Source organism: Dryobates pubescens, chromosome 30, assembly GCF_014839835.1.
Source record: "Dryobates pubescens isolate bDryPub1 chromosome 30, bDryPub1.pri, whole genome shotgun sequence".
NCBI lineage: Eukaryota > Metazoa > Chordata > Aves > Piciformes > Picidae > Dryobates > Dryobates pubescens.
The window spans coordinates 3999462-4024560 of record NC_071641.1 but is presented as its reverse complement, the minus strand read 5'-3'; the positions used below and the strand labels follow the sequence as shown (position 1 = coordinate 4024560).

General features: G+C 41.8%; 1 protein-coding gene across 1 annotated transcript in view; it reads left to right on the top strand.

The window, feature by feature from the left end:
* Positions 1–25099, top strand: part of ADAM12 (ADAM metallopeptidase domain 12) — a 213169-nt gene that overhangs the window by 149140 nt on the left and 38930 nt on the right. The window contains exon 11 of the mRNA XM_009907111.2: positions 5717–5865. Coding sequence (XP_009905413.2) covers positions 5717–5865 — 149 coding nt within the window. The remainder of the gene's footprint in view (positions 1–5716; positions 5866–25099) is intronic.

Below are 25099 nucleotides of genomic sequence, written 5' to 3'. Positions count from 1 at the left end.
AAGTCCAACTGTTAACCCAGCACTGCCAAGAAGCGCACAATGTTTAGACTTTGCAAAGCTCCCAGTTTTTCAAAGCTTCATAAGCCTAATCTGGAGCTCAGGACACTAAAACTTTTGCTTCAAGACAAACCATGTAGCGAAATAATCCCACAGATACAGGCCCTTGAAACCCCTGCATTTTCTTCCTTCTTAACTAGCATGCAGACTGAGGCGGGTCTGCCATGATGAGCTCCTTTGTGGGCTCTTGGCAAGCAGGCAAAAAGCCAAGCTGGGGTGATGTTGCATTCATGGGAAACAAAGCATAGGTGATTCAGACTGGTAGGACTGTCAGGTAAATGAGGAAGACAAGGTATGGGAAACGGTGGGAAAGAACAATTAATTAATATAATTTGGAGAAAGTCATGTCAAAATTGTAGACAATACAGAGACTTGGTACACAGAATATACACTCTTTTGGTAGTTTTAGAAGCTGAGTCTCTAATTGGTGTTTGTTGCAGCTTTTTGATGGGTATCTGGAGGGTAAGTACAAAAGGAGCAGGAAAAGAGCATGAAAAAGCTGAAGGAGTTTCCCAGTGCAGCTCCAAATCCTGGCAAAAGCATATGTGAGACAGACAGCCCAGTTGTATCCATTTCACCCCCAGGCCTGCAGTCACTGCTTTGGCTTTATCTGCAGTCAGAGATGCCCTTAGTGATAACTTCTTTGTCCTTTTGATTTTTTTTAGCAAAGCTTTAAAATATGTTGCAGTGTGTTTTACTGCAAAGTCAGACCTCTCTGCTCTGGAAACTGTCATTTCAAACAGAAACAACAACAAATATTTCATTCCAGTAATAAGAAAACACGAATCAGCATTATTTCTTTAAAGCACTCTCAGGGCTTTGGCAGAGCAGAGACTGATTTGTCTGTCCAGGAGAGGCAGATTTATATGTTCAGAAGAAACCCACTGTCTGTGTGTGAATCCTGGGTCAGGATGAAGCTTCAGTCATGCAGGGAAGAACAGTGTTTCCCACAGATTCCCACCTCCACGAATGGAACGTTTTGAGGTACAAATTAGCTCAAGGTTTGTGCAGTATAGCTAGAAATATTTTCCAGTTCTTTAAGGAAATCCTCAAAAAGAAGCCAAATCAAAAGCAAGCAAATGTTCACACCCAAAACACAAATGCTAAGCTGCACAAAATGCTTCCAATCCAGTTCACGAGGGCTAATTCGGGTGTATGCAACAACAAAAAAGGGGGGGGGTTATCATAACATTTCCTACAGAAGAAAGCTTTAAAAGAAAGAATGAATAACTGTTGACCTGGGAGGCTACAGTGCTCAACAGTCCCAGCACTGGGCACCTGAACATTTGGCTACCCTTATAATTCAGTCAACCTCTTACTGATCCCAACCCAAAGAGAGAATGCAAAAAATCTCCACGCTCTCAATAGACAATGGTGAGACTGCAAGAGAACATCTGAATACAAAGCCTGGAGTCATCCCTGTATGATCTGATTTTTGTCACTGGTTTTGCAGTTAATTAGCTCCACCATACAGAATCAGAGAATCACAGACTGGTTTGGGTTGGAAGGGAGCTTTAAATGTTGTCTAGACCAACATTCCAGCAATCAGCAGGGACATATTCAAATAGAAAATGTTGAACAGAGCCCCAAACAATCTGACCTGTGAGAGTTACAGGGATGAGCAACTACCACCTCTCGGGCAACCTAGGCCAGTGTTTCACCACCCTCAGTGTAAAACATTTCTTCATTCCTTTTAGTGTGACTCTTCCTCTTTCAGTTTAAAAACCTTACCCCTTGTCCTGTCATAACAGGCCCTGCTAAAAAGTCTGTCCCCAGTTTTCTTATCAGCCCCTTCAAGTAGTGGCAAGCCGCAATAGGGTCTCCACAGACCCTTCTCTTCTCCAGGATGAACAACCCCAACTTTCTGAGCCAGGTCTCATTGCAGACAGGTTCCAGCCCTCCCATCATTGCTGTGGTCTCCTCTGGCTCCACTCCATCAGGTCCATGTCTCTCCTGTGCTGAGAATTCCACATCTGCCCCCAGCACTGCAGATGTCATCTCAGCAGAGCAGAGAGGCAGAATCCCCTCTGTCTACCCACTGCCCGCATTGCTGGGGATCGGCGCAGGACACGGTTGGCTCCGGGCTGTGAGTACACGGTGCTGGGGAAAGTCCAGCGTTTCACCTACCAGCGCCAGAAGTCCTTCTCAGCAGGACTGCTCTCAATTCCATGATAAATATTTGATTATCTATGATCTAAATTCCTCTGCCATGCCTCCCTCAGAGCCTGCCCCTCTCTGCTTTTCCATGGGGCTGAAATCTTGGCATGGCAGGTGACAATCTCTCTTCCACTCATTTTAATAGAAACTCTAAGTAGACAGAGCAGGCATCTGAGCATGAGAAGCTTTTGGTGTGTGAAGAACATCATAATTGTATTTCACCACAGTAGGTCTTGTTTGTTGTAGAAAGACCAAACAAATATTGACATTAATGCGAGTCTTTGACACATGATTCAGTTTTCATTCTGTTTCAGAAGACTGCCCACTAAGTTAATGACTTTAAGAGCAGCATAGTGCTGTGTTGCTGATGTGTAATGTAGTATTCTCACTCATTTCAAGTTTCTATTGACTTTAGTGGGAAGTCAGGCTAAATGGAAGTGTAGAGCTGAGGCACTTACCTTTCAGTGAATTGCTTAAACGAAATAAAAGTATGTTTTGGGAAACTTATTCCTTCACTGAGTGAAACTATATAGAAACTACCGAGATGGGGGCATTTGCCTGCTCTGGATGTAGGTGACGATACGTTATTATCACAATTTAATCTGAATCTCAGTGGAATGAAGCAGAGTTCAGCTGAAAGCAGCTGAATGTTTTGTGCAACAACTTATAATCTCTTAACAGTAGATGGTTGCTTATTCAGTGGTTGTGAAACTGTTTGGTAATGACTTTTACTGCTCAAGTTAACTTTAAAAGACCCTGGTGGAATGAATCAAAGTCATTTCTTCAATCCTTGTGAAACTCAAATGGTTTCAGTATCAAATGGGACATGTCACTGTTTGTTTTGATGATCTTCATTTATGCTGCCTTCAAATAACCTCTTTTGCTGAGGCATCACATTCCTTGTTTTAAAAACCCTCTCTAGAAACTGATAAAATTGCATTCCAAGTGGATCTGAGCAAGTAATGAGAACCGCATGGGCTGTAATAATCATTTGCCTATTCATAGACCCAGATTGCATTTCAGTTTATTTATTGCTCTGGGTTTGGAATGGACTGTGTGAATTCTTCTTTTTATTCTTAATTGACATTTTTTAGAGTTGTTCAGATTAATATAATCCCCATTCAATAAGCAGGGTTCTCAAACACTGGAGTAGGCTCCCCAGGTAGGTGGTTGGAATCCCATCCCTGGAGGCAGGGATGTTGTGCTGAGGGACATGGTTTAGCACCAGCCTTGGTAGAGTTAGAGAATGGTTTGACTTGATGATATTAAAGTTCTTTTTCACCAAAATGATTTTATGATTCTAAGAGATACTGGCAAAAGAAAAGAAAACCTGAGCTGTTTGTTGTGTGTCTAGGGAGCTCAAAGCTTAGAGGAATTTCTGTCTTAAACAAATAGCTCTGATTTCAAGGCATCAGTCCCATGTGTCACTGGTAAACAATATGGAATTATTTAATTGTTTTCTTAATCTTTAGTCCTGGATTGTTTTCCAGTTGAGTGAGAGGTTGTGTTCTTTTTATGGCCTCAGCTTCCATTACATTGAATTTTCTAAGTGTCTCTTAAATTACCATGGGCACAAAGACAAATCAATCTGTATGTGACTAGTATCTAAATAAAACATCTCCATGCATAGGCATTGTGCGTTTCTCGGCACTGGTTAGGCCACACCTTGAGTTCTGTGTCCAGTTCTGGGCCCCTCAGTTTAGGAAAGATGTTAAGTTGCTGGAAGGTATCCAGAGAAGGGCAACAAAGCTGGGGAGGGGTTTGGAACACAAGCCCTATGAGGAGAGGCTGAGGGAGCTGGAGTTGCTCAGCCTGGAGAAGAGGAGGCTCAGGGGAGACCTTACTGCTGTCTACAACTTCCTGAAGGGAGGTTGTAGCCAGGAGGGGGGTTGGTCTCTTCTCCCAGGCAACCAGCACCAGAACAAGAGGACACAACCTCAAGCTGTGCCAGGGGAGGTTTAGGCTCAAGGTGAGGAGAAAGTTCTTCACAGAGAGAGTTCTTCGCTATTGGAATGGGCTGCCCAGGGAGGTGGTGGAGTTGCCATCCCTGGAAGTGTTCAAGAGGGGACTGGACATGTCACTTGGTGCCATGAGGTCTTGGGTGACAGGTTGAATTTGATGATCTTTGAGGTCTTTTCCAACCTTGATTCTATGATTATTACAGATGATTTTGCTGCAGAGGTTTACCCTATTTTTTCTTTTACTAGGACATGTTGTGCAGGTTCTTTCAGCAAGTAAACATCTTAAAATATAAATGCACACAACCTGCCTGCTATGTTAGTCACAAGATTTTTATATCACATTTTTAAAATTCAGGGAGAACCTTTGTTAAAAGATAAAATTCTCTCAAGCTTATCCTAAATGCAAAAGGATTAGTTTCCTGTTTTCAGAATGACTATATTCTCTTTCTGATTTTGTTTTCTGTTTGAAAAATTATTTACTGAAATACTAGCAAAGACAGATGGAACTCTTAAATGTATCCCAAGTCATACAGCAAGGGCTTTGTTAATACAGTTAATGTTTTGGGCAGTTTTACTTTTCACTTCTTTTCACTCTGAAGGTTGGCTTAGATGATTCTGAAAGAGTTATTTAAACTGAATATATTCATATACTTTTAGAGCAGGCAGATGTACACAGTAATTCCATTTAGTGACTGATAGATAGTGGATCATGCATTTATATTACATATTTATGCATTTAGGGAAAGATTTCATATGAGTACAGTGGATTATTTTTTCTCCCCTCAAGGGAAATGAATGAGGTGGAAGGTCTCTTATTTGTGGCTCAGGCAAAGCATCAGTCTGATCAGCAGCCTGTAATCAGACCATGCAGTGTATTTTTCAGAACTAAGTGCCCCCCAAAATCAGGTTTTCAGCAAGGATTAATTTTCATATTTCAGCTTGACACATGCACCATTTAGAATATCCATAGGTGTTAATAAGAGGTTATTGGAGACTTTTACTTGCTTTGTCCTTTCATTTTAAAAAAGGGAGCCTTTGGTTACAAGGCTTGTGAAATCTTAGACTTTCTGTTATTAAAGCAACAGTCTGAAGAATGTTAAATAGACCAATGTGCCTTTTGTCATTTACCTCCTGACATGAAGGATCATCTCTCTTTCCCTCATTACACTCATCCTCACCCATAAAATCATTGCTCTTCCCAATATTCCCCAGCTAGGTGACTGGTTTGGGGGGATTTATTAAGCAAGGGAATTCTGAGTCCTAAAAAAAAGAGATGGCTCAGATGTTCAAAGTTGCCCAGTGGTCTCGAATGTGTCTTGTTCTGGGGAAACTGGGTGGCCAGGACATATTGGCTGTCCTGCAATTCCCAGTCTGCACTTGGTATATGTGGCTGAATTTAAAATTATGTCCACATGACATCAGTATAACTACAGCTGCTAAGGTCATAAAACATTCCAAAGGACAGGCAATAGGACCTTAGAGGGGAAATGTGTCTTTTGAATTGTTTTGCTGTGTTGACTGGTTCCTTTGGTTCTTTCAAGGATCACTCAGAAAACCCTCTTGGTGCAGCGGTCACACTGGCTCATGAACTGGGACACAATTTTGGAATGAATCATGACACCTTGGAGAGGGGCTGTAACTGCAAAGCATCCACTGATAAAGGGGGTTGCATCATGAACCCCTCCACTGGGTAAGTGTGAGGGTAGGCACTGCTAAGTTATACTGGAAATGTATTTGTTTCAATTTGTGTCTCAGGAACATCTGAAGAGATAAAAAAGAGAAACCTTTTCAATGCCTGTCAAACCTTCTTACATTTATCCCCTTTAGCTAAAACAATTAAACCTGTTAGCAGGGCACAGCATGTACTGTTGTACCTTTGCATTGCCATGTTACCATTGTGAGAGTCAAAAAGTGCTGTAAGCAACTGGTTAACTGCAAAAACCCCACCAAAATCCAAAGCCAGTATTGAATCAGAATTTCACCTTCTTTCATCTTGCCAGCTGAGTATCAGTCATAATAGGAAATGAGCAGCATCCCAAAGCCAAGACTATGATGGATGTGTAGGAAATAAAGTAACACAGGAAATATATTCTTAGACTCTTTGTATAAAGCCTTTGTCTTGTGCAGAGGTTTTTAGTCTTGCACAAACTTTTGCATTTAACTCCTTGTTACAAGCCTGTAGCAGTTTCAGCTTGTGAGCAAATTAAATGTCAGGTCAGTGGGGTTAGGGATGTTCAGTGACATGAGGGAGATCTTCCAAGAAAATAGAGAAGACACTGTAAGAAATAAAGTTGGTGAACCCTTGGTCATGTCTCTGAGTCAGTGCTGAGTGGTTATTCTGCTGATGATAAAGGCACCTTGCCAGTGGAGAAGTGTAGTGTTCTTTGTAAGCACCAAAAGTACAGACACCATGACCAGGGTCACTAGTGACAGCTTGTTTCTCTGTAATTTACAGTACTGTTAGAAACTGAATGATATAATGAATGAGTTGTCCATGTCCATATTCAGTCAAGAAGTGATAGGATTAAATTGAAATAAGATATACCAAAGCTTTCTGATGGTAAGTGATGTGCTGGACCAGACTGCTTGTGACTCGTCAGACAGTTATCTGTCAGCAGTGTCTTGTAGGTACGGCTGGGTTTGCCTTAGGGAAAGATGGTTTAGATTATATTCTGATGTCTTTTGCAGCTCCAGTTTTCTCTCTGTGTGCTTAAACTTCATCTATTGCTTAAAATTTTCTTCTGGGAATCATGATCAACTCAACTTCTGCACTGTCTGAGACTGTTTCTGGGAAAGGAGGAAAGCAATCTGGGAGAGGCCAGAGAGTGTTGGGCAGGATTGCTCCCTGCTGGTCAGCCTAACAGCAGCCTTGGCATTACTTCAAAGGCATGCTGTCACCCTCCTTCAAGGCAGAAAAAGGGATTCTGGCCAGAGGCCAAGCACAGCAAGTTAAGAGGCAAACGAAAGAGAGTTGTGTGTGTGGAGGAGGAGAGTGATTTCTACAGTTTGGAAAAGAAAAATAACTTGCCTCTTCTAAAACAATAGGTAGTAAATATCCTTATGGAATTGCATTCCATACAAGCACATCAGGGTTTGTACACACACTGTGAAAAAAAACCCTGAAACTGGAAACAGGTCTCTGAGATGAGGTGATGTGATAGCTGGAAAGGAGTGGGCAGGCAGGTTTGGGCTCTGATCTCTTGAAAGATGCATGCAAGCTTTAGTCATCTCATCTGACTTACTGGCTGGGCATCCAGTTTCTCCATGCCTGGAAATAAATGCAGGAGATGCTCTCAGGACAGAAAATTCTAGACAGGTTCTGAACTCATCTTGTGAAGATGTCTCTAATGTGAGATTAGACAGCTCTTTCCTGGTTCTGCCTTGTACACCACAGTCCTTCAGGTGTATCTGAAGTTATCCTGCTGGGTAGATCAGTCATTGAATCACAGAATGGTCTGAGTTGAAACAGACCTTAAAGCTCATCTAGTCCCAAGCCCCCATACCATGGGCCAGAAGACCTCCAGGTTGTTCAGAGTCGTGTTCAGCCTGGCCTTGTACATTTTCAGGCAGGGAACATGCACAGCTTCTCTAGGAAACCTGTACCAGTGCCTCACCACCCTCATGGTGAAAATTTCTTCCTTGTGTATAATCAAAACCTCTCTTCTTTCAGTCCAGACACTTGGCTCTGGGTTGGCTCAGGGCACGGACAGAGCAAAGCTGCATCCACTCAGAGTACTCCTCAGGTATGAGTCCATGCAACTGAGCTCACTTTATGCTGAGTTTCTGTAGCAGCTTACAGGTTAAAGCCAGTGCAACCTTTCAGCCATGCCAGCATCCCCCTCTTTAGGTTTATACCAGCCTTTATATCCAAGCTGTGCCTGAGGAAGAGTTGTGGCATTCACAGAAGTGAGTAGGCTGGTTTGTTTGCAGTGATTATTGATTTATAAATGGAAATTTGAACATCAGGTTTCTAGCCTTAGGCTTTACCTTCACACTGTGCTGTCGATCTGTAATAAGTATTCTGGAAGAATATTTTCTGCCTTAAGCCAAACTGCATTTTACCAACTTAAAATTAACACTTTGAATATTTACCCAGCATCTGACCAACAGTAGTATTCCTCTGAGCAGCCTTATTCAAGGAACACAGAAGAGTTTGAAAGCATGAGTCTGTTAAGGGAAGGCTAAATGAATATTCCCTACCTGAAATACATTCATAGAACAGCAAAACCATGGAAATAAAGAGCAGGGAGGCCACATAAGGTAGATTGAAGAAGTGCAAGAAAAAGAAATAATCTTTGGCCTGAAATTAGTTGTGAAAGTCACCTATATATAAACCACAGTCATAGATTCTGTTGGTTGGAAAAGTCCTTTGAGTCCAACCATTAACCTGACACTGCCAAGTCACCACTAAAGCCTTCAACACCACATCTACCTGTCTCTTAAATACCTCCAGGGGTGATGATTCAACCATTTTCCTGCACACCCTGTTCTGGGGTTTAGACCTGCTTGCTCTCTGCAACTACCTGAAAGGAAGTTGTAGCAATGTGTAGGGTGGTCTCTTCTCCTTAGTAAGAAGAAACAGGACAAGAGGAAATGCCTTCAAGTTGTACCAGGGAAAACTTAGGTTGCACATTAGGAAAAATTTCTTCACTGAAAGATTGGTTAGACTCAATGATCTTAAGGATCTTTCCAATCCAAAAGATTCTGTGGTTGTAGTTTACATAGGTGCCTTCCACAAATAGCTTGTCATCAGGGAAATTGAAGTACTGTAAACATGTTCTTCCTTCCCTGTAGCATAGAATAGTCTTTGATGTCTTTCCATTTCCTGCCACCCATCTCTCTCCTCCCTCCCCCTCCCTCTCGCCTCTAACAAGGGTTTAGACCAGGAATCCACTAAGCACAACTAGTTGTACCAAGCTCATTCAGATGCTGATCCTGCTGTAGTCCCCATTCCTTTGCTGAGCCCCATGACTTGATGTAATAAAAGCTTCTTTCCTTGTCCTCTTGCAGAAGCATGTTGCTCTTACCAGGATCATTTCTTGTTGCTGAATCATCCTAGCCATGGCTAATTGAAATGCCAGGCAGGATCCTAGGATAAAGCTGCTTGTTTCAGCTCTCTTTACACTTCCCTAGACAGAAGCATGTTTTCACCATGCTGATAGAAAAGAGGATGAGGGGAAGAGGGCTGCTTTGTGGTCTCTCCTCCTCTGCACCTAGATCTGGGAATGATAGAGATTTTGCTCCAGGACTGTCCTACTGCCCACACCCCATTTCTTCCACTATCCCCGTGTTGCAAGATTAAGTAGCTCATATTGATCCTCGAGGTGTCTTCCAACCTGGTATTCCACAATTCCAAGATTCTATTGACCTGGAAGGATGCATGCTTTAACCATATGCTGAAAGCTGTCTTGACAGCTAAAAATCAGGGAGGTCTTTTGCATACTCATTCAGCAGACCTCCACTTATGCCAGTGCACTGAAACCACAAATGGAAAATACACCAGCTGGGAGTTTGCCCCTGCAAGCAAGTACAATACAGTCAGAGAATCCTTTTGATTGGAAAAAACCCCTTCAAGATCATCAAGTCCAATCATTATCTAGCTCTACCAAGCCTGGTGCTTGTTCTATCACTTACTACTTGGGAGAAGAGACCAATTCCCACCCCACTCCAATTTTCTTTCATGGAGTTGTAGAGAGCAAGAAGGTCTCCCCTCAACCTCCTTTTCTCCAGGCTAAACAACCCTACTTCTGTCAGCCACTCCACACAAGTCCTGTGCTCCAGATCCTTCACCAGCTTTATTGCCCGAGGAAGGTGTGGACTAGTCATGCAAAAAAGGAAGCAGCTTCCCCATGACAGTTTCTCCACAGAGGAGTTCCTCTTTGCCATGTGCCTTTTAGAGTGATGTTCCTTTTTGAAAAGTCAAAGGATGGATTGAATCCCTCTATGCTGCTTCCCCCCACCCTGCTCTTATCTTAGATCTTGTGTTGCCATTTCCATTTTCACAGCTAGAATTTGAAGTCAGTCTATCTTTCTCATTTGGTCAGGTTTGAAATTCAATTTATTCAAATAGATACAGCTGCACTTGTTGCAGGGAAGTGGAACTTGGGCTGTGAGACTGTGGCTTCATACTGGTGGGAATGTTTGTGTTCTGGTTACGCTACAGGATAGCTTGGTGCTTTTCTCCAGCCAGGAGCAAGGGGGTTGTGTGGTGGTCATAAGTGAAAGAGAAATGGAGCTGAAATCAATTATTTAAACTCTCAGCTATTGATCATTGTTTTAGAGTATTTTAATGGAACTGTGCCTCTTGGCAGAAAATAACAAACTAATTTTGAGTAATTGCCTTTCAGTACACAATTTCACTTTAATTATGAGGGGTTTGGAGGCAGGGTTTGTAGGAGGAGAACAATTAGGAACACAGAAAGGGCACATGGTAGAAATTGTACAGAGCACGTAGAAAAATACTTGGAGAAGACATTTCCTTTTAACCAACCTATAAAGCACCCACTGTTCTCAGTATGTTTTTAAGTAAAATTGCAGCCTTTATGTTAGAATTAAAACAGATACCAATGGGAAGCTGAGTATTTGTGAGCTGAAGTGAGAGCAAAATATGATCCATTAAGAAGCAGCTGTGTGACAGTCCCAAATGAAGCTAATTGGCTTGATCTAAATACTGATGAGGAGGAATGGGGGGATAATTAAAGATGGGAAGGACCATCAGGTGGGCTTCTTCCAGATACCACTGAGCATTGGTACATGTTCTATTTACATTCCCTCTAGAAACCATTAGGTATTCTGCTCTGAACACTGAGTATGTTAGTTACAATTAAGGCTAAATAAAATATTTAAGTGGAAACGCTGCACTTTTTCCTGAGTCATAGCACCAGATGTCTATAAAGTGGCACCAAGCAAGACCATGAGTTGCACAGAAGATATCGTAAATAGGTCACACTGCTGATAAACAACTGACCACACTGGTGATAAACTGGCCTATAAGTTTACTGAGTGGCCCAGGCATCCCAGGAGTATGTAAGGAAACGTTTGTTCTTTGTTGAGTGTTGCAGGCCAATTCCCAACTGTTTTGAAACTGTAGTGCTGTGTGATCTGAGAGAAGTTCTGCTTAAAAGGCAGGTTTCCTGCAAGTGAGAAACAGTTAGATTTGACTCTTTCCTTTTATGTGTTAAGTTCAGTGGCCAAGGGGAGGTATATTACACTTTAGCTCCTGTCGTTTAAAGCGTCCATTTCTGCTGGCAAAGAAAATAGGTTTTATTGTCTACCCTCTATTGACAGCCCTCTGTATAGCAAGTGTATTATCAGAGACATCTAAATTAGCTGTTTCTTTACTTTCTCCTCTTCTCCCCATCCCCAGTTCATGCTACTTTCACATTGCTGAAGGTCTTACTGTGGTTTGTTTCCTGATTTTCCAGTGCAGTGCTCAGACTTCTAAAATACCTCCAGCATTCACATTCAGTACAAGGGGAAGGCTACTAGAGGTTTTAGCTTTTCAGAAGTCCAGTAATCAGTATGGTCCATCTTCCCCAGATTGCTGGAGTCAAAAGGTGCTTCTGGAAATACACACACACACACACCCCAGCCACTGAAGTGTCATAACTTGCATGAAGTATTTTTCTCTCTATTAAATTAAAATTATGGGGCAGGTCATTGGCATGTGAGTTATATTGCACCCACAGCAAACACAATGACATATGGATTGGGGCAGAAAAATTTGCTGGTGGATCTGACCCTCAACCTGATTTGCTCCTGTGCTGCAGTGAACTTTCATTTCTGGTGAACTGGAACAGGGTTTTGGGGGGGCTATGTCATAATCTAGACGATGGAAAGCATCAAAGTTAAAAGCAAGTCTTGTGGGGCTGAAGGTTGTTCAGTGATCTCTTTGGCACTTCAGGCACACAGTTATCCAGATGTGACTGGGGTAACTGGGAACAGCAGGACCAGGTCAGGGTGAGGAGATGCTCAGCAGCTTCTTCATTTACCTTCACCATCATGAGCATCATCTGGGGAATGCCCCTATCATTAAAGTGCGTTACACAACTGATGTCCTTTGATGGTGTTGAAGGTCTCTTCTTCCCTCATGGATCAGCCATTACCATTAATGAGATGTAGGACTGCATATCAAAAGGAGGGTAGGAACAGTAATGCTGATTTTGTAATGCTTAAATACATATTTGCATGATAAAAGGGAGACTGGTGTCTCCTCAAAACCAGTTTTGCTCAGTAGGGATGGCTCTCAAAGGCTTTTGTGGGGAGCCTTGTTATTTTGTCATCTGCTTTTGTCTGAGTTTTGTTTTCAAGCTGCTATACAAAACCAAGTATATATTTGACTACATTATAAAAATGTAGTCAAATAAATAAAACAGGCTTAGCATTTATTAAAGAGAAGTTAAGGAAGTACTAATCACATGTGGCACTTAGAATCATTGAATTGTATTGGTTGGAAAAGACCTATAAGTTCATCCAGTCCAACCATTCCCTATCTCTACCTAGGCTGGTGCTAAACCATGTCCTTCAACACCACATCTCTGCATCTTTTAGGCACCCTCAGGAGTGGGGATTCAACCCACCTCCCTGTGGAGCCTGTTTAAGTGTTTGAGAACCCTTTCAGTGAAGAAGTTTCTTCTGATGTCCAATCTAAACCTCTCCTGGTTCAACTTAAGGCCATTTCCTCTCATCCTATCACTTGTTCCTAGGGAGGCTTGTTACTTTGCTGCATTGAGGATTAGTTTCAATCACATTTCATCTGTTTGAAAAATGATCTCAAGGAAAGAGGATATAAGGGTCACCTTGATTTTGGTTATTCAGACTGGAGCCTACTGAAATGAAAATATCTGCCTGCCAGAGACTTCCAGCATTCTGGCTTTGGGAAACAGCCAGGTATGCCGTGAAAACAGCATCTTTGCTTTGGTATCAAATCAATGTGAAGTGAAAATCACTCATTCCTACACTTCACAAGGTAAAGAAAAAAATATGTTTAAAAGCTTAAAACAAAACAACAACAAAAAAAGGCAGGGAAAAAGATCATGCTAGAAAGGGGACCCAAATTGGCAATACAGCATGGGAAAGAACACTTTAATTTACTTCCTGATTCTGTTTTCCTCTTTCTAGATATGTCACAGCATCTCATAGCTGCAGAGCCATTGAAATTTAGATAGTCAAACCATTATTAGTTAGTAGAGTATTTCCTGACCCCTCTCTGGCTTGGGCCCTGCATACCTCTCTTTGCATTTCTCAGTCTGGCAGCTTAGACCTATTAAACTGTGGAGTCAGCATAACTAGCTGGAATTACCTCTGTTACCATTTGAAGAAAATGAAATTATCTTGAAGATGTAAACAGTTTCTAATTAAGCTCTGAAGCTGTTTATGTTTCCAGAGCAGGCTGAGATGAGCTCTGCACCAAGACAGACTTTTGCACTAAGACAGGCTTCTTTGTCTTCTTTTTTCTTTTTATATGTATGTATATAAATAAAGCTGATATACTGATGTAATAAATTGCTTGTGACAGAGCTGGGTCTCTTGTGCCAGCAGTGCAACTGCTGCTTCAAAAAAAAACCTTAAGCAACACATCCTCATAGCCCAGTAATTTAGCATGTTGCATTCTGCTCCTTCCTTTAGTAGGAAACAGCCACAGGATTACAGAATAGATTTATGTCAGTCTTTTTCTTCACTCCAATGTCTGCAGTGCATTTGGTGTTCCTTTTTTGTTAATAATTTCCATACAGTACAGATACCTCTAACTGTTGTGGTAAATAAGATCTGTGTGGAAGAATTAGAAGGGCTGGTTGGCATACGCTGCACGTTTCCCAGTCTGTTACAGGAGTGGGTCACTGTTAATAATTAGCACACAGAACTACAGGGCAAGTCTTTAAAAAGAAAACAAACCACCAACCACCAGGTACTGCATTCCTTCCCACTTTAGCAGATAGGCTGTTAGAACTGAAAATACTTCGCTTTTCTGCTGTATTCCAGAGGAGAACTCACACGGATTTACAGTATGTATTTTCTGTAAGTGAGTGTGACAAGGAGAGAGGTTCCTTCTGAAATGAAAACACATTTTACTTCTGGTGTGATTATTTATAGTAGATACTTAAGGAGAAGTTGTGGTTTCTACTATGTGATGTATCCAGGAGGGGTACAGTTTTTCTGGCTGGCATGCTGGTACGTGAGATCTCAGCTGTGTTTTGTCTTGTCACTGTAATATCCATAGAAAATATATCTCTGTAAGGGACATTTTTCTCCTGCAGTGCTGCTGTTGCCATGACCCATGAGAACAAATCATATAAGGACATTTCCCTTTGTCTTAGCTTTCTGATCCATCAACAAAAACTTTGTAACCTGCAGGGATGAATCTGCAGTGCGATGCACAGAGAATTAAGCACACAGTGTCCAGTTTTAATTGGTGTTAATGAATTCCACATTCCCAGAGTATAAATGAGAATATACCTTAAAGGGCATATTCCTAAGGTCACGTGAATACTCCCTTTTTTGAGCATGTGTTGTATGCCCTGAAACACTTTAAGGAATTGCTGTTGACTTGGAAGGCTGAATCACTGTAATTAAGTGCTGCCTACAGCTGCATTTGCCACAGTTTTCATGGGAATCACAGAGTCTTTTGTGCCTGGAATGGATGTGCAAAATGTTTAAAACTCAAAGAGGGAAGAAAGATATCCATTTTACTCCACCAACTGCTTCCTGTAAAGTCATTCTTTTTCTTATCTAACATCAAAACCTATTACAAAGTCCTGGCGGCATTTACTGTGGGGTTCTCATTTCAGAAAAGCAGGTAGGCTCAATTTCAGCCTTTTAAAACTGAATGACACAGCCCCAGTGGTGAGATGAAGGTGAGCAACCACCCATTTTATTATACAGCCACTGAAAATAAAGATGAAATAACTTTGGTGTCCTAGGGAGCCTTTATGGCTGCTGCAAAAACAGCGTGGAAATTGCGTTCGTTGTCATTATTAATGATCTTCCGGCAGCTGATCAGCATTAGCCGTGGAATCCAGCTTCCCCCTAAGTTGGTAGGAAAGCTCCTATGGACTTTAATAAGGCCAGGATTTCATCAGGATACCTATGGATTCTTTAGATTTCTCATACACCTTGCATTTCTGGGCATGAGACTTTTAATTTGCTCACTTCAGGATCCCTAAGTCTCAGATCATGGCTGGATCCATTCTCTGATGGCTTGAAATAACAATTCCATGCAATGTTCCTACTGGTTAGTTTATTTACTTTGTTCAAACTCTATGAAAAAAAAACAGGAAGCTAGGAAAAGTGATTCCTTGTTATTATCTATCTAGGATTTTAAAATTTGGTTTGGTTTGGTTTGTTTAAGAATTCCCCTTCCATTTGTGTGAGATGATTTGGGCAGAATGGGACAAAATTCTCTTTGCCCAGCGCTTGTCTTGTAGCAGAAGAAGGGAAGGTGAAAATGCTGGGGGAGTGCAGTCTGATTTCTGGCACCATTATGCCTCACTTATCTTTTCATTGGGTCTTCTAAAAGGAAAAAAATAATGAGCCATGCTACTTGGAAGTCAGATACCCCTGTCTTGAAGTCCTGATTTATGAAGAGACCAGGTAGTGCAGATGTTAAGTGAAATCAATAGGAGCCTGTCCTTCAGGTGCAATTTCTTTTCAGCTTTCTGCAGGACTCAGTAGTTTTTCTCTAGTACCCACAACCAGCATTTTCACAAGCCTTATCCTCTCAACACTTCTGCTGCTACTCTTCCCAGTGGGCAACTTCTTCATGTGCTCTGTCCAAAATGTTGCATCACATATCTCTTCTCCCTCTCCTGAGTTCCTCCTTGTAAGGTTTAGCCCTTCTCAGAGCCCTCTTCCCTTAACCTGCTGTCATTTGCTCTGCTCACCTGATGTACAGGTTCATCCTCGCCCACTTGCCGATTCCAGGTACTTGTGGTGTGGCAGGTCTTTAAATCAGGCTGGTCACATTGATAATGCTGGCTGGGAGAAGAACCACATATGCTTCTTCAGTTCTTTAAGGTGCAGTACATCATGGCTTAGTATTGAGGATGCACACAGGGCAGGACAGAAGCTTGTGCTGGTGAGAGGGGGAAATATCCATAAATAAATATCATGGATTGATTTTTCCCTATTACAGTCTGGGTTTGCTGTTCCCTTCCACTTAGTTTTTGAAAAATGATTTTGTTCTTCTCCCTCACCCAAACATGCTCTCTATCAAGTGATCCTCTCAAAAGCAAGTTCCCAAAGCCAGATTTATGGCTTTTATTCTCCCAACCTACTCGTGAATTATTTAAAAAAACAATTCAGGGTTTTTCAACTGAAAAGAGGAAATCAGAATTTTCTCTTCCTAAACCTGCCTAAATAACTGCCTAAACCAAAAAATAAGTATGAAATAATGTTGGGGACTAAATGAAGTGTCATCATGATGCAGCACTGCCCCAGCACTTCAAGTCAAACACTGCTTTTTATCTAGCCAGGAATCAGTAGGAAGCCTGTCTTCAGCAAGGTATTTTGAGCAACAAGATGGAGTGCATGTCTTTATTTGCTTGTCATGTGCTGAGGATGTTGTGTTTTGTGTGACAAATTTAAACACAAGGCATTCTGGTTGGGCTTCTTATCTACTGTTTCCTTCAGGGCCGGCAGCTGTTGGCAGGCACCTTATTTCTGCTGCCCTGCTTTTTGTTAGCCTGGGACCAGACCTGACCTGACCTTTTCATCCCTCTCTCTCTGCTTTTTGTTGCTTTTTCACTTTTACTGTAGTCAGCATTGTCTTAACCTCTAATTCTAAGTAGTAGATTGTGAAACCTGAACTCTCAGCAATCCAGCAAGTTTTTATTAATGAGGTAGTGGTTTAAAAGGAAACAAAGCAAAAGATGAGCCAGAGGCAAATTCAAACTGATTATAGCTCCTTTCCTTGGCTGTCTGTTTGCCAGCAGGAAGAACAGTTGTCCGAGTTCAATTCCCATGGAGCCTTTGCAATGTAGATGACTCCGGCATGTTGTCAGAATACTGTCAGGGTTGATAAATTGGGTTGGGTGTTGCACCCCCAGAACACAGAGATGGAAGTCACAATCAGCCTCTCAACAAGAAGAAACTTCTCTGACTGTACATTTGTCAAAGTAACTGCTAATGATGTTTTATTTGGCAGTTTGGTGAGTACAGAAATATCAAGTCATGGCAGTGCATACTGCATAAAGCCATTAAGTGTTGTCCCTTTGTAGAAAGTACTTTCCTGACCCATCCAGATGGTTGTTTCATCCTTGCTTTGTGCCCTGAAGTCCCACATCCAGAACTATAAATCTGCCTTTCGAATCTGCGTTTTTATCTAGAGTGGGGTGGATTGTGGATTTAGGTTGGATGTTAGGAGGAAGTTGTTCTCAACAAAAACTGGAGCAGGTTCTCAATGAAACACTGGAACAGTGTTTCTCTGTTCATTATAGACATGTAGTGGACTCTCCATCCTTGGAGACATTCAAAGTCAAACTTGATGGGCCCCTGAGCAGCCTAATCTAGTTGAATATGTTTCTGCTGACTGCAGGGGCTTGGACAAGATGACCTTTGAGGGTCTCTTCCAGCCCGATGCATTTTGTGACTCTAGGATTTTATGAACATTTCAAGCAGGTGAATTTTCATTTTCAGTTTAATGGGAGGGATCAGGACTAAATAACATCCCAGTCACAGCACCTGAAGTGAGATTACTTGACTGCATTCTGGGGAACTGCCCCATCTCCATGCCCAAATGAATATGAACCTAAAGTGTTTGTGTGTGAAATCTAAGCATCTACTTGGAAAGCCTTTCTATTCACTTACCCTGGAAATTTGATCGTAGGACAACAAACCATCACCCCTGCACATCAATTAAGTTAACTGCAAGTGCTGCATGTTTGCAGTTGCTATTTGGAAATGTAAAAACTGCCATGTAGTGCCCAAGACAAAAGCTGGAGGAGAAAATCCAGGCTTGGTTTTCAAATCACTGACCACGAACTCAGTCAGTGAGAGCTTTGATGTCATGTATAACTACATGGCCCAATTCCATGCTCTACTTTATTGATGCTCTAGGGATTAAAACTATAAAAGAGGAGCAAGAGAGTGAAAAATAGGCTAGAAAAATAAGTCTGAGTTGTCAGATATCTAATGCTTTTTGAAGCAAACTTCCCATTTTAATACTTTTTATAGATGTAAAACCACTCTGTGTTTCCAGCTAGGTTCTTCCAACACAGATGAAAAACATGTGCCACATCAGCTCTGGGGCTGGTGTCTTGTACAAAGCTCTGCCATGTGGTGTTTGCAAGGACCTCCACATCTTCCTGGAGCCCAAAGGGTTCCTCAGTTATCCTTCTCCTCCTATTTTTCCTGGGTTTTTTGCCATTTTCAGAAGCTTTGGGCGGGAGAGAATCTGCAGACACCTTTAGGGTCTCCCATTTATTGTGCTTGTGGGATCTACTTTAAAACTCCCTCAAAAGTACTTACAAATGAAGATGTTGTTTAAATAATAGATTTAAAAGACCTTCTATATTGTGGCAGTTGTCTAATTTTAAACAATTGCTATTAAAATAATGCGGGCCATGAAGTAATGTGTAATGACAGAATTTGCTACATGAAGAGGTCTGTAGCATTTGAACACCTATTTCTATGTCAAAGAAAATTGGATCTTATCTCCTGCTGAATACCTAATTCTGTGAGGTTCTTTATGCTTACTAATTCATTAACATACATGCTGTACAGAATAGCTGACATGTCAAAAAATGTCATCTAACAGCAAATTCAGTTTTATTTTAGTAGGGTCATTTCTCTGAGGAGACCATAGGAAAAAAAAAAAGATGCTTTCAAGAGATGGAGAGCAGTAATAATGTCTGGAAGGTTAAAACCAAGGGGGATGCTTTTTAATGGAAAAGAATGAAGTCAGTTCGGTCAGGAGTTAGAGGAGGCTGGTAAATTGTCACAGTTCCTTGAAATCAACACCTCACAGGGTCTAGAAGCATTCATGTCTCTTGAGTTACTACCTTCTAGAAGGTCTTTCTTTCTCTCTACTGCTGATATTTTTTTCTATGGAAAAAAAAAAAAGTGATTTACACCTGAATTTAAAAAGCAAGCCTACTTCTATATTTTTAAGTTAGAAACACTTATCTTTAGGGTGCTGTATAAGACTGGGATATGCAAAAGAATACCTCCCCATGTGTGTGTAAGTCATTCTGTAGAGTCTGAACAAGAGGGAGCTTAAACTCACATCTTCTGCCTCCAGTAAAAAGATTTGAGCTGCCCTCCTCCTCTCCAGTTGTGCATGAGCCCCTGTGCAGTCAAAAATCAGTAATTTTGGAGACTTAAGGATTGTCAGTATCTGTATTTGTAAATCTAAAGGGTCCTAAAGTTGGGAGAACCACTGCAATGTCCAGTTCAGAAAAGGTGTTATCATGGAAAGGATTGTAAATTTAGCTACTTGGGAGCTGGGGTTGCTAAGCCTGGAGAAGAGGAGACTCAGGGGTGACCATTTTGCTCTCTACAACTACCTTAAGGGAGGTTGTAGACAGGCAGATGTTGGTCTCTTCTCCCAGGCAACCAGCACCAGAACAAGAGGACACAGTCTCAGGCTGCACCAGGGGAGGTTTAGGCTGGAGGTTAGGAAGAATTTCTACACAGAGAGAGTGATTGCCCATTGGAATGGGCTGCCTGGGGATATGGTGGAGTCACTGTCATTGGAGGTGTTCAGGAGGAGACTTGATGGGGTGCTTGGTTGCATGGTTTAGTTGATTGGGTGGGTTGAATTAGTTGATAGGTTGGACATGATGATCTTGAAGGTCTCTTCCAGCCTGGTCTGGTCTATTCTATTCTACTTGACTAGTGAAAACTCTGACTCAGAAATCTGGAACCCAGCACCCCTCTTGTCCTTGAGCACCCTCATGCTCCTAAAAACTATTGCTGCTGCCTTAAATATTTCCAGATATGGATCAATTTTTCAGGCATTCTGGACAAAACCCAATCCCAGTTTTCTTTGCTTTTGGAAATTAGCTAGTCAACAGTTGTTTCAGTGAGTATGCTCTGGAAAATCAAAATGCCCTTTTAAAATTAATATCATCTCCAATTATCATATTACCTCAGGGAGGAAGGCCTGGTGGTACTTAATAGAGCTCTTTGGGGCTGACGTGCATTTTAATTAAGTGAATAATTGTAAAACACTTCAGGGCCTTTAGGTAAAAGACTCTATTGTATAAACATCACTGTACTGCTGAATAATCAGCTTGTATGATGGACTGGAATAAATGAACCCTATAGAGAGAGATATAATGTATATATCTGTATAATGTATGTTCATATAAACACAGCACTGTTTTGAAGAGATCAAGGCAAGTTAATTTATAGAGGTCCTACGGTTCCTGAATAAGAATCAACCTGAGGTTGGATGGTGATAATTGTAATAATCAAAATATTAGTTTTTGAGATATTGTGAACCTGCAGATTACCCTCCTGTGCAACACACAGAGAATTGCCAGAAGCACTGATGGTGTAACTTCAGTGATGCCTCATGAGAAACAGTATATTTTGTGGTGTTTTCTGGTGGAGGAACATCAAGGATGTAGATCTGAGGTTCTAAATGTTTAGACACTTAAAGATGCAGATGGACGTGCTGGAAGGTGTCCAGAGAAGGGCCACAAGGATGATCAGAGGGCTGGAGCACCTCTCCTATGAGGACAGACTGAAGGAGTTGGGGCTGTTCAGTCTGGAGAAAAGGGCTCCGAGGTGACCTAATTGTGGCCTTCCAGTATCTGAAGGGGGCCTACAAGAAGGCTGGGGAGGGACTGCTCAGGATATCAGGTAGTGATAGGACTAGGGGCAATGGAATGAAGCTGGAGGTGGGAAGATTCAGACTGGACGTGAGGAAGAAGTTCTTCACTGTGAGAGTGGTGAAGCCCTAGAACGGGTTGTCCAGGGAGGTGGTTGGGGTGCCATCCCTGGACCAGGCTGGATGAGGCTCTGGCCAGCCTGATCTAGTGTGGGGTGTCCCTGCCCATGGCAGGGGGGGTTGGAACTAGATGATCCTTGTGGTCCCTTACAACCCTGACTGATTCTATGATTCTATATAGTTTGGAAATCAAGAGAGATTCACTTCAGAAGGCTTTCCCAAGGTTTTGGGATATGCAATGCAGTGGTAAGGTTTGGAATGGAAAAAATATCTCCTCCAGCCTAAGTCAGTGTCCCCGCAGGCATTTTCCAGTTGTAGCCAGGGTAAATGCAGCAATGGTGAACATGGCAAAGCAGCCTCAGCAGTGGTATCGGTGCCAGGTCTGTAGCCGACCTGCTGTGTTACCTTCCATGAATCAGTGGCCACTTTGTTTCTCCTGATTGCCTTGGCTGCCTGGTCTCTTAAGACTATAATTTTCTGGGGCAGTGACTCTCTCCATTTCTGTGCTTGTACTCTCTTGTTGTTCAGTCCCTTGGGAGGGGGAATTCCTCTGAAAGGGAGTCGATGATGTTGAATTGCATCCACAAGAGCATCACCAGCAGAGATAAAGTCATTATCTCACTCTGCTCAGTGTTTCTCAGGACATACCTGGAATATTGTGTTCAATTTTGGTCCCTGTTATACAAAAAAAAACCCAACATGGACAGGCTGGAGAGCATCCAGAGAAGAGCCACAAAGATGATCAAAGGACTGGGAAGCTGGCATGTGAGGAAAGGCTGAGGGAACTGGGTTTGCTCATTATTAAGAAAAGGATCAAGGGGACCTTATCATCACATTCCAGTATTTAAAGGGTGGCAAAAAGGAGTTAGAGACTCCCTTTATAAAAGGAGTCACATGGAAAAGATGAGGGGTAATGGGTACAAGTCACTCCTGGGGAGATTCCAGAAGGACACAAGAGAAAAAATGTTCCCAATGAGAACAGTCAACCATTGGAATAACCTCCCCAGGGAGGTGGTGGAGTCCCCAACACTGGACACTTTTAAGATCCAGCTGGACAGGATGCTGGGACATCATGTCTAGACTGTACTTTTGCCAAGAAAGGTTGCACCATATGATCCTAGAGGTCCTTTCCAATTCCTTGCTCTATTATTCTGTGAACTTTTTCAGTTAAAAAAAAAAAAGAAGTCTGTGCTGGGCAATGTGATGCTAGCACAAAGAATTCTTTGTTCTTGAAAGGGACTTGACACAGTGATGATGCCACTTCACTTAGTAAAAGGAGCCATCTAATACAGGCTAAATGCAAAATTACAGAAAGGAAGCTGGTGTTTGAATGGCTGGGGCGCTTGAAAAGTAAATGAATGGGACAGGACCAGCCTCTGTTTCTGAAGGAGACAATTACCAGGCATCCTCTTACTCCTCTGAAGCTCTTATTTGAAGGAGCAGTCACAGCTATGTTTGCTGGAAACTACGATGTCCATTGCTTGAGATTAGGTACTTTTCAGTACCATGGAAGCACTTTGTAACGCTGTAGATTCAAGAGGAACACAAAGACTAACATTATTTTCCTTGCTGTAAACCCCCTCGTGAAACTGATGTAGTGCTGAGCATGATTTGTCTTCTTTGGTGTTGAATCCACAGCCATAATGGTTTGACAGAATGATCCAATGTGTATTAAATCTATAGAATAGAATAGAATAGAATAGAATAGAATAGAATAGAATAGAATAGAATAGAATAGAATAGAATAGAATAGAATAGAATAGAATAGAATAGAATAGAATAAGCCATGTTGGAAGAGACCTTCAAGATCATTGCATCCAATCTATCATCCAACACCACCTAATCAACTAAACCATGCAACCAAGCACCCCATCATGCCTCCTCCTAAACATCTACAATGATGGTGACTCCACCACCTCCCTGGGCAGCCCATTCCAATGGGCAATCACTCTCTCTGTGTAGAATTTTCTCCTAGTATCCAGTCTGAACCTCCCCTGGTGCAGCTTGAGACTGTGTCCTCTTGTTCTGATGCTGGTTGCCTGGGAGAAGAGACCAGCCCCCACCGGTCTACAACCTCCCCTCAGGTAGTTGTAGAGAGCAATAAGTTCAAACAGCATAGAAAATATGTGGGCTATTCAGCATCTTAGAGTAGGAATTAGGTTGGACTGAAGTTTCCTTTTTCTAAAGATAAATAAGGATCTATAAAAGAAAATGTCTCAAGTGATAGTGGACTATACTGATTGCTAATGAATTTCTTACCTCTGGAAGGTTCTCCGGTGACCTAGATGATCTTTCAAGGTCCCTTCCAACCCCTAATGTTCTGTGATTCTGTAATGTTCTGTGATATGACCTGGTAGCTAAGGGCTTTTGCAATAGCATAAGTTTCAGAGATACCACAGAAAGCACAGATATCCCTGTTTAGCATCTTTCTGAAATCTTGGAGACAGGTCAAGGATAGACTTTACTGTGGAGACCCCATTAAACTTTTTTCCACCCACAGGTAGTCCTTCCAGGTGAGGTCTGAAGCCTCTTAACAGGGTAGTGCTATGAACCTTGTTGCATTTGTTCAGAGGATGATTTTCTTTCACAGGGCCATTACTCTGTCATTTTTCACAAGCTCCAGATTCACTTAAACATGTTGCCTAAAGCTACTGACATCTGATATCTGTAGCTTCACTTCCTGTCTGCTGGGGATTTCATGCGTCTGATGAAACAGCTTTAAAACTTACAAAGATGGCCAAAATGCAGCCTAAAATCACAACAATCAAATGCTGTGGGTGTTACATGGGATTAGTTGTGGTGGGGTTTTTTTTGACCAAAACCATGAAGAATGGTTGTGTGTCAGAATATCATGATATTAAAGATCAAGTAAGTTTCCAATGAAATGCCAATTAGCATCAATTGATGTGGGATCTTCTCTCCATGGTATGGTTACCCTTCAGTTGCTCTCTGTTTCCACTTGTCAGGTTCATCTCTGGTTTTGCAGTGCTTTATTTTAGGCTTACTTGGTAAAGAGAAAGTATTTTCAGAAAATGTCATCAAATAACATGTGTTGCACTGATGTCAGCTGAGGAAATCAGCGTCAAGAGCAGGAAAAGCCAGAAGATGAATGGATCTCTTAGTTCAAAATAGGAAACAGCTTGAAGTTCCTTTGAGGGGAAACAGAAACCTCATTCATTAACAATGACATTATTTTACTTCTGGTATAGAGCAGGGATTCTGTTCTCCTGGTGATAGACAGATACATCTCACACTTGTGCAAATGACCCTGGGTGTTCATGGATTAAAAATGAACAGCCCTAAAATACTAAGACTTTTGACTGGTGAGCTGCTCTCATGATGCCTGTGTAGCTGAGATGTACGGCACAAGGAAAAATGCATTATTTGTGTTCCTGACTTGATTTCAGTCTGTGTAAGGTGTGTCTGTCTTCCTGTCTCATCTCAGTGGATATCAAAGTAAATCTGTATCACTAAAGTGAGGGATCTTGCCTGGATGATGCAGTATTCATTTATTCATACTTTGATATGAGGATCATGTCTGATCAAGCACTCATATTTTGTGCAGGGTTCATCGGTCGGATGTATTTGGGTTGCTTGAGTTGTTTGTGGATAGTCACGTACATCCAGCTGCGTGTCATAGTCATGTACCCAACAATTTCTGTTTGGAGTGTTCTTGTTTTGTTGTTTGTTTTTTGTTGCTTGCTTACTTGCTTGGGGTTTTTTTAATCAAACTTAGGGCAGGAAAGGAATCTGTGGTGTCCTATTAGGAATACCTCCAATTGCTCAACATAAAATGGTCAATAGAAGGTTTCCCAAGTGTTTTTGTGCTCTTTTTCTATCCTCCAAGTACCTTCCCTATCTTCCCTTGGGCCCCAGAGCTGCAGCTCACAGCCTGACTCCTACCTCATGCTATTCTGAAATTCCTTTATTTATCTTAGACTCTGTCATTTTGCTAAACATTGATGTTTTGCAGAAATCAGCTTTTTAAGTGGAGATGCCTATTAACTTTCTGAAGTCATATGTCAGTGAATCA